The sequence below is a fragment of the Stomoxys calcitrans genome, chromosome 2 (assembly GCF_963082655.1).
Source record: "Stomoxys calcitrans chromosome 2, idStoCalc2.1, whole genome shotgun sequence".
Lineage (NCBI taxonomy): Eukaryota > Metazoa > Arthropoda > Insecta > Diptera > Muscidae > Stomoxys > Stomoxys calcitrans.
The window spans coordinates 163,623,973-163,634,570 of NC_081553.1; the positions used below are offsets into that span (position 1 = coordinate 163,623,973).

General features: G+C 37.8%; 1 protein-coding gene across 3 annotated transcripts in view; it reads left to right on the forward strand.

Moving 5' to 3' along the window:
- The window catches only part of LOC106086864 (death-inducer obliterator 1), a 29,654-nt gene extending 26,613 nt beyond the window's left edge, over positions 1-3,041 (forward strand). For all 3 annotated transcript variants that reach the window (XM_013251679.2, XM_013251678.2, XM_013251681.2), the window contains 3 exons: positions 1,925-2,142; positions 2,195-2,441; positions 2,507-3,041. In XM_013251679.2, the coding sequence (XP_013107133.2) occupies positions 1,925-2,142; positions 2,195-2,441; positions 2,507-2,637 (596 nt within the window). In that variant the 3' untranslated portion in view covers positions 2,638-3,041. The remainder of the gene's footprint in view (positions 1-1,924; positions 2,143-2,194; positions 2,442-2,506) is intronic.
- Positions 3,042-10,598: the final 7,557 nt, after the last annotated feature.

Genomic DNA, 10,598 nt, shown 5'->3' on the forward strand with positions numbered 1-10,598 from the left:
TCACGCTCAATCGGTCTTTCTTTCTCCTTCTTAAAGGGCTTTAATTCTTCGAAAAATCCATTGCTTTCTTAAATCTTTTCTTTTGTTTCACAAAATTACATTTAAAAAATATTTTCCAGGATTTTGTCTTATTTTATTTTAAAGCTGCTCATAACCTGTTATTAAAATCTCAAAGGTCAACAATAAACAACATAATTAATGTGTTTTTCCTTCGAAGATTGTGGACGTAATACGTTTGTCCATATTTTGTTGACAAGGCAAACAATCGAAAACGACCGCAGCAAAGATGAACTAAAGATATTTTTCTTCATCCGTTTCAAATGGGACGTATTACATATAAAACGTTTCTTGTTCATACACTTAAATTTATGCCAAAATGTTGCTATGTTTTGGCAGGATATCTGGGAGATGTGCTGTTGTCAGCTTTTGCAAAAGCAATTTTCACTCGAATTTTTGTATTTTGGAAATCATTTTCGAGGTTCCTTAAAATTTCCGAAGTAACTTTTGGGCCTCAAATGGTATGTTTTCGCTATATGGATATGGGTTTACAACCTAAATTCCTTATAGGAAATAGAAAAAAACTATTTCTTGAACACTCAAGGACTTAGCTCGAACCATTTTAATAATTGTAGCTGTGTTTATCTGTATTCTGATTATTCTATATTTTAGTGAACATTCACCAATAACTATTATTTTTTATTAGTTACCACTGTTATTTTCTTATATGTTTCGAAAAAAAACAAGCCTATTTCATTATTTGCTCGAAGATTCGTCGGCTTTTTCAAGAGATTATTTAGTAAAATCTATTGTTCTGTTTCTTACGTTTATAGTCTTTGCTTACGTATGTTTACATTTGCATTACTTTATTAAAGAACTGATTATCACGACACATTTATAATAAATAATAAATAAAATGTAAAATGTTGCAGCGAAAAATTATAAACTAGTATCACAGAACTATGTTTACTCTCTAAACTCTTGCAACGGAATACTGTAGCTTTGTCCTCTTCAGTGTTCACCGACGTCTTTATCCTTTGTTGTATGCACAAGCTTTCAAGAGTATACTACTAGTTTTCATCCCTCTCTTTATCAAGAGTTTTGACATCCTTTAAGTCAATGTTATGTCCCGTCTCTTTTATGTGTTGTGATGGAGCTGGGCTTCACAGATGTTTAATATAGGTAGATGTGTGTTGGGATTCTTTCAAAATGCGCTTGGCGCAAAGATTTGAAACAAAGAAAAAAAATTAAGAGAACAGAGAATTTAAAGTGTACTGTGAATGAGCATGAAGGTGATTTAGCAATTTTTCAATTGATTGTTTTTGCTTTAAAAATAAATTATTTTTACAAAAATGTTTTAGCTTTGTATTCAGAATTTCTTGGTCCAACTAAATTTTATTAAATTCTATTTAAAGCTCTTTTATATCATCTGTCGCAACTTTTTGTCAATATATTTACATCAATTTTTTTCGTCAAAGAACATTTATTAACAAAACGATATCCATTATAAAGGTGATTTTTTAAGAACTATAGGAAAGTTTTTCAAAAAAAAACATGAAATTCAAAAAAATGCATGAAATCTTTATTAGAATCGAAAGTACGGTCCATATAATTTAATGTTTAAGATTATTTCATGCAAATGTTAACCGTGACTGCGCCTTGAATGGTCCATCCGCTTAGTCCAATTTTGGCATGCTCTTCCCAACATTTCGGACGGTATCCCAGCAGAAATTTTCGAAAAATACTGTCAAAACCCTCAAAGTAGTCGAAATTGAGCGGTACTACTTTGTGGGGGGTGCTATACCTATATGTGAACCAATATTGATTTTTTGTGAGTGTTTTTTTTACCACAAAACTCAATATCAATCAATTATATACAGAAAATATTGTTAACGATAGTTAATGCCTATGTTGAATTCGATTTCAGTGGTACCTGCAGTAGTTTCAACTTTAAAGGATTCCGAAGAACCTTACTCGCCAGGTGGAAGTTCAGACGACGATTTACCGTTGCCGACTATTAAATCTGCCAGTTCTAATCAAATGCAAAACAGAGAAGAAGAATTAAAACGCAAAATGGAGGAAATTAACAGACAAATTGCTGCGCAGGAGATGGAAATTGCCGGCTTGCTCACAGGAGAATCTAGGGTATTAAGAAAAATAAAACTTAATGAGTAGAAGATAACTATTTTCTTTATAGAAATTCGGAAATTCCACTGGAACAACGTCGAAAGTTTTGGCGAATATAGCCATTCCTTCGAATTTATCACAAATTTTAGCTAGTATAAAACCAACAGCGTCTGCACACGAAGGACAACCAGTAGTTCCACCTCCCCCGCCATTAATTGGCTCGATAATGAAAACAGCACCGTTATTAAATTCTGTGGAAGATGAGTACAACCCAGCTGATCCTATTGAACCTTCATACGGACAAAAAATTACGACTCGTAAGGGCTTGATGCCAAATACTTTTAGTGTTAAAAATTGTGAAATAATTTTTTTTAATTTTTAGACACGCCATCCACAAGTCGACTGGCGAAACTAAGTGAAGCAGAGCTTCTTAGTATGGTTCCCGATGACGTAGTTCTATTATCAAAGCCACCTGTAGCGCGGCATGAAGAACCCCCTCCCCCGGGCGTTTAAGAAATTTCCATTAATGGCAAATTAATTAAATGTAGAATTCAAATAGTTGTAATCGCTGTCACGTAAATTAGGTTAAGATAAATTCTTTCAGTTTTCAATCAGCACTGAAAATTCTCGTAAGAATTGTAGTTGTTTACGAAATTAAATAGTTTATAGATATCTCACCGTAAATAAGGATTGCTTTGAACGTTTTTCAAGTATTTTTTTTTTTTCAAACTTCTGGGTAAGCCGTTTTGCAAATGGAATGAAATACGTAGCCAAAGGCTATTTAAAATATGAATTTAATAATTTTTGAATAGAACTTATTTCTTCACTATATCTGTCTGTTATTATTTTCTTTCTTATGAGTAATTGTAGATTTTGGCTCATTGAATTTTTATCAAATAAACGTTACTTTGTGTACATATATTTGTCTTCACATTGATACTCAAGTTTTATGTATACATACCTACATGCATTTTTCCTAGAACTGTGAAAAGAAATGGTACAGTTTTTACCATGTAAAGCCCGACGCGTAGCTTTAGCGAAACTTTCGCTACCAAAAACCTGAACAAAAAACAATTCACTGTTTTGCTTAAGCGCAGTATGCACCTCTGGCGAAATATTCTCTTTCCACAAGATACACAGAAAAAATATAGATCTAAATTTGACCCATTAAATATGGTATTGACTTATAAAAAACTATTCAAACTAGGTGTTTAAATGCTTTAATAATTCTTGACGTAGAAATTCGATTTTCTTTTGTATCACAGCAAGTGATTGGTAAACAAGGCATACGTTGAACACATTTTTAATTTTACGAATTAAATTGTTATTAATAGTATGAACTGTGCATTGATCAATATTATGTTGTGTTCCCTTTCACGCATATGTAATGCGAAAAGACGTGAGAAGAATCATATATATGTCTCGCACAAAAAAATATCGAAAAAAAAGAAAGTGTAGTTTTTTTTATCTCTCCATAAAATATAATTAATGAAATTATAATTTCAAAGTAAAAAAAATGTTGTGAAAAACGTTGCGCCGAAATAGGGAAAAGCGGAAAAGATTAGGATGTGAACAAATAGAATGGACGAATTCTAAACGCAACACATTGGAGGACATTTTTGAATGCACCACGTTGTTTTGTAAATATTATTAACATTTTCTTATTTTAATGTTATTTATTATTCATATAGATATTATATTGGGTTGCCCAAAAAGTAATTGCGGATTTTTTAAAAGAAAGTAAATGCATTTTTAATAAAACTTAGAATGAACTTTAATCAAATATACATTTTATACGATTTTTTTCTAAAGCAAGCTAAAAGTAACAGCTGATAACTGACAGAAGAAAAAATGCAATTACAGAGTCACAAGCTGTGAAAAAAATTTGTCAACGCCGACTATATGAAAAATCCGCAATTACTTTTTGGGCAACCCAATATTAACTTGGAAAACGGCTCTGAGGACGGAAAATAACATATGTGGATCTAGATTTTGTGATATTGTGAGCAAAATGTTAAGATTGGTAATTATTACAATTAATTTATGTTTTATATGTATTACAGTCGGACTTCTATTATACGGGAATCGATTGTCCGATTATTGCTTCAATTATCCATAATTACCTCGGGCCCTAATGATTCGTCAACGAATTTTATTCTAAACAAAAGATTTCAGTAACATTTTTTAAAATGATAACATTTTATATTTATCATATTCTACAAAGACAACATTTGCTAAGGCTAGGGCCGCCTTAAAATTATTTTTCTTAAGAACAAAATTGTAATGAAATTCTAAGCAAAAGCAAAATTTTGATGAAATTTTTTCTAATCAAATTTTAATGAAAATTTTCCAAAGACAAAAGTTCAGCGTAATATTCTCTAATGATAAAACATCAGCACGGGCCGGACCCCCTCGAAATCATTTTTTAAGAATTTTTATTTTTAATTTTTTCTAAACACAGCATATTAATTAAATTTTTTCCAAAGACAAAATTTTATAAATAAAAATATCAATAATTTTTTTTAAAGACTAAATTTTAGTGAATTTTTTAAGGAAAAAAAAAATCGGCGAAAAACTCTCTAAAGACAACCTAACCTCGAGATTATATTTTAAAGCCTAAAATTCAATGAAATTTTGCATTAGTTGTTGTTTTTGTTGTTGTAGCAGTTTATTGTGTTCTATCTTTCGTCTGCTTGATTCTGTTGAGTGTCAAGACCCAGGAACTCTGCGACTAAGATGGGGTGCATCCACAGGGATATGGGTCTGGCCGGGCAGTTAAGCAGGTGACGTGTATCGTACGGTCCCTGGTTACAATTGGGACATACATTTTGCACGTCGGCATCAATCCTTGCTCTGTAGAAGATGCATCTGCCGGAACGTAATTGAGCCAGAACTACTCTGGTTTGCCGGGCGAGGTCAATTTCTTCAGGTGCAATGGGAGGCGCTCGTTTTCCATTTACCGTATCTGCTACCGTGTCTGCATTCTGACAGATCTGAATATTATTCCACTGCGTGTCACAAAATTGACGAGACCACAATGGAGCTGCATAAATTATCATACAGATAAAAAGTGGCATGGCCGGACGAAAAAAAAATTCAAGAAAATATAGTGAGACTTTTATCTCTACATAAAATAATTTTTTTTTGTTATAATTTTAAGGTTAGGTTGAAAAGAGGGTACGGGTATTAATCCGCTCCATGCCACTATGGACATACACCTAAGCCAGTAATTAATCTCGAAAAAGAAAATCTATGTTAGGAATTCCGTGCTACCTACAAAATTCTTAATTGTTTTTCATGCCACGCCTATAAGTTTGTTCATGTCTGGTATTCTGTCCACACCTAAGTGCTGATATCTGTTAGACGCGAAAGCCGGGCAATGACGTAGGAAATGCTCCAACGCCTCACAATCTTCCCCGCATGCTATCACTTGCCGCACCGATTTAACATAAGTGAGCTCGTAGTAAACAAAAGTATTGTGAAAAATTTTGCGCTGAAATAGTGTAATGCAGAAAAATGCCTTATGTTAACAAATAGATAAATGGCAAACGCATCTAATTGGAGGACATTGTAGAATGTAAACGTGGTATTTATAAATACGTATTATTATTTATATCTTATTCTAATATTTTATTATCCATATATTGATTTTATTGAATTGGTCGCTGAGGATGGAAGATAACATGTGGGTCTAGATTTCGTGTTATTCCCCGCAAAATGCTAAGATTGGTATTTACAACGATTCATTTTTAATATGTATGTACATAAATTAAATTGTTTATAATACTCTAAACAGACGGTGTCGCCGACAACAAAGAGAGGCTCAAAATGGAATCGACAATTTTTATTTTTTAGAAGCCTGGAAACATTTAGAAAAATATAAGTATTTTATTTGCTATTTTTGTCATGATTTATACACAATTTAATCCAATGAAAGAAAAAGTTGTTGTTGTAGCCACATTTTCATGTGGAGGTGGCGACCCTCGTTAAACTCCTGTAGATCAGCAAGCTCGTTCCGGTCCAAAGGACTGATCGCCGCGGAAACAGGGTGTTTATTGGTTGTTTAAAGGCGTCAATATCCGCATTGTCATATGGAGCATCATAGACACTCAGTATTTGTGCAAGAGCCGGTGTCACCCGGCCTCTCACTAAGCCTCTCCACTTGATACCGCCGATTGTCCGCGACTGCCGTTTCAGCTACTTCGAATGGAGCAACCTGTGGACGTGCCGGTAGCTCGCAGCTAAGCTTCACGTGACAGCAAGGAACACCACACAGATCGGACCGCAATGTTCCAGCCTGTGCGGTGCTCATACCTATCCCGTGCCAGGCTCACGGCTAATGTGAAAAATATCATTAATTTATTTTTAAAAATAGCAAATTTCAAATGAATGGTTTATGGAGTTAATAACCCCTTAAATTGGATTTTTGAGCTTATCATAAATCCAAATTGCCAAATTGCTAATCAATAATACAAATTTCTTTATAGGTCCGATTTCAGTAAACTTTTTAATTGAATGTACAAATTTCTTAATTAAATATATTTTTAATTTTTTCTGTGTGTAATAATGCTTCTCAATTTGCTGTTTTGTCCGATGGCGATATGACATATGCCACAGATGAGACTCAGAAGGAAAATAGTTCAGATGTAACTGAAATTCAAATATCTTTATAAGAAGAATACATTGTTCCACAAAAATTTTTGGTCTAATTGGAGAGTAATAAACTCGTCTTCTCACGATCCGGATCTCCCCATAGGATTTTCGCCGTCCTACCGACCGTTTCGCTCCACAGTATTACAAACGCATTCGTTGCCCACTCCCTTCACTTGGATTGCGTCGACCTGAACGGCTTCAGTTTGACCAAGTTTATTGACGGCAGTTTTCTGGCCTTCATAGCAAAATCGTCTGCTTTCCAATTCCCAGCTACTTCGCTATGGCCCGGCACCCAAACGATGTCATCCTCATCGTTTGGGTGCCGGGTGCATTAATGTCCTTCTTACATTCCAAGACCGTTCGTGAACTTACCGTCCTGGTGAGTGTTGCCAGTCAGGAAAATTATTTGCTACCAAAATTTAAGGAAATCCTACCAAACCTGACCCAAACCTGCCAAATATTCTAGAAGCTAAATACGGCATATGTTTTTATACCCACCACCGAAGATTTGACTATTTTGCCATTCCATTTGTAACACATCAAAATACATATAGACGATATTAGAAATTTCCGTCCGTCTGTTTGTTGAATTTACTCTGCAGTCATGATATAGCACCTTTTATACCGATCTTCCGATAAGAAATCTAAGTTCATAAATCGTATTTCTATCAGGGCTGCGGAGTCGGCCGGAGTTGAGGTCGAAGTGGGACTATTGAGCCGGAGTTGGAGTTCGGTTCGGAGTTGAGCAATATCAGAACTATCCTGAAATTTAAAGCAGAGAAACCTCATGTAACAGTATTTGGACCCTCAACATCTATGTTTATTCAGCATTCTTAACGAATACAAGGAAACGACAAGAAGTGAACTAATTTTGAGTTATGCACGTTCCAGTCCAAAGGACCGATCACCGCGGGAACAGGTTGACCACTGGTTATTTAAAGGCGCCAATAACCCACCATGTCATATCGAGCATCATAGGCACTCAGTATTTGTGCAATAGCCGGTGCCCCCGGCCTCTCACTACGTTCACCATGAACATCACACAGATCGGACCTCAATGTTCCGACCTGTGTAATGCTCACAGCTATCCTGTGCCGGTTGTAATTAACTTGGTATTTATGTATATGTTAAAAACCCCACCAAAAATGGAGGTAAGCCTACCAAGCTGTCAAGAGAATAAAAACCTAACAATTTTGGTAGGAACCTACCGAAAACGTCAACACTGGTCCTGGTTGTTTGTCCTTATGGGCTGTTTACAGTCCGCAAAGAGGTTCATGATATCCCAGATGGCAATACTAGAATTCCGTCAATCCAAGACTGCACCGCTGGCACCAGTGCGATCTCAAGTCTCGTCTCAGGTATCCATTCGGAAACCTCTTCCATTCCTTCCAGGTTTCCTATCGTCGCCTTGATAATACCGCGTTAGTATTACCAGCTCCTAGCCTCTATCTGTTCTCCCATCGTCTCATAGCCGCAATGGCTGCGTCACACTTAATCTTCTGTATGTCTATGGATCGAATATCTATCTATGTCAAGACAACATGTTCTCTGAACTTGTTGTATTATCTTAACGTTTCATCAGTGGACTATCCTCGGATTCGGGCCCAACATCTGTGAGCCTTCTCGGTACGCTCCTGAATGTGACACTTCCAATTAAGTTTCCTGTCCAAGAACACACCTAAGTATTTGACCCTGTCAGATATCGAAATCGTTCTATTAAAGAAACGTGGTGCGTTAAATTGGCCCACCTTTGTCTTTCTCGTGAACAAACAGATTTCGGTCTTTTCTGGGTTAACATTGAGACCCTTAGGTCGAGCCCAGTCGTATGCCATCTGCAAGACTCTTTTGCCCCTTATGCATTGCTGGTTCGGATCCTTACGCCTTAGAAGTATTACGACATCGGTACTGGTTTAAGCATTGGATCAGTGCGTCCGCACATTGTTAAAAGCCCCTCGATGTCAGTATATCCGGCCAATGTGTACGTCTTGGCATCTTGGATTTCCTACTCTTTATCATGGTGTCCACAATACTTTCCATGGTTTTGAGTAGAAAGGACGTAAGGCTTCAGGTCTGTAGGCCTTTGGTGTCGCATAACATGCCTTGCCTCCAGCCAGACTTTCGGAGTATATGCAAGTTTTAGATACGCTGTAAGAATACAAGCCAGATGGGGCGCCAAAAAGTTGGACACCTTCTGTAGAAACGCGGGAAATATTCCATCAGGTCCGGGTGACTTAAGTGGTTTGAAGCTCCCCAAGGCTTCCTTTATGATAAATGATAAATGACCTCTCCCACGGAGTTGCAGCTCCGACTTGGGTGGCAGTGTCGGAGAGTCGAAAGGCAGATGAAGTGATGCCAGATATGTTCTATCTTCTCCTTGTCCGAGTACCACAGTTAGCATTTTATTCCGGTTCGTCCATGGCTTCTGAATTAAGGCAATAGGAATATTGCCCTTGCTGATTTTCTTCATCAAAGCATGTGTAGTTGTATCGTTTCGGTGGATGTGTACCTGGATAACCTCAATCATTGGTCCTTCATTTGATGGGCTTCTTGAGAGTGGGTTGTATTAGGCTGTATTGAGTTTCCGTCCGTGTACTGCCTGATGTTTCAATATTAAGATCTTTGCTTATCGTAGACTTCCAAATCTTAAGCAAAGGGGCTTCTTGGGAGTAGGTGATGGTCTCATCGTCGGCTTCCTGTTCGTTGGGCAGCATTGATATTCCTGTCACTGCGCTGCCTGGTAAACCAGAGAAGTTCTGGCACGATTACGTTCCAGTAGATACAGCCGGCTCAATGCCTACAGAAAAAAGATTGATGCCGACGTGCAAGATGTATGTCCCGATTGTGACCTGGGACCACACTATACACGTCACCTGTTAAGGTGGGTCTGCCCAGCCAGACCCACTCGACTACCGACACGGGATAGCTGTGTGCACCACACACGCTGGAACTTTGAGATCCGATCTGTGCGGTGTTCTTTGCTGTCTCGAGAAGCTAAGCTGCGAGCTACCGGTTGCGTATAGTGGAATGCTCCATACGGAGTACCTACACCGGCAGTCGCGGACAATCAGCGGTATCAAATGGAGACTCAGTGAGAGGTCGGATGGCCCTAGCTCTTGCACAAATACTATGTGCCTATGATGCTCCATATGACAAGGCGAGTTATTGGCGCCTTTTAGATAACGAATAGCCAAGCTGTTCCCGTGCCATCGGTCTTTTGGACCGGAACGAGCTTGCTCACTTACAGTAGCTTGGCGAGGATCGCCACCTCCCCGTGAAAATGTGTTTACACCGACAACAACCCACTCGACTCAGACCCAGTTTCCTCTGGGCGCAATCCATCTTAGACGAAGAGTTCCTGGATTTTGACACTCAACAGAATCAAGCAGACGAAAGATAGAACACAACAAACTGCTACAACATCAACAACAACAACTTTATCAATGCCCACCACAAGGAGAGTTCCTTCCTCCTTTTCCTCCCTGTGGAAGACCTCCCATTTCTCCAGGGCCAACTCTTGGTTTTGCTTGTTTAAGACTTCCATCAAGCGTGTCGTTGCGAATTCGCCGCCCTCATCCTGGACGCCTTTGTGAGCTGCGAGATGTCGATCTTTCTCACAAGGTCGAGCTTTGCTTGCAGGGAGTGTGGATGCCTCAAACGAGCTTTTTGACCATATCAAAACATTTTGCTGACGCAAAGTGCAGCGTTAAGATGTCCCCACTAAACTCGCAGCTCATAATCCGTATTGGTGGACCCCTTCAGAGTTCAACACATGATCGAATACCGTTCGCTTACCAGATGCTTCACTTGGGACCGATGATCTG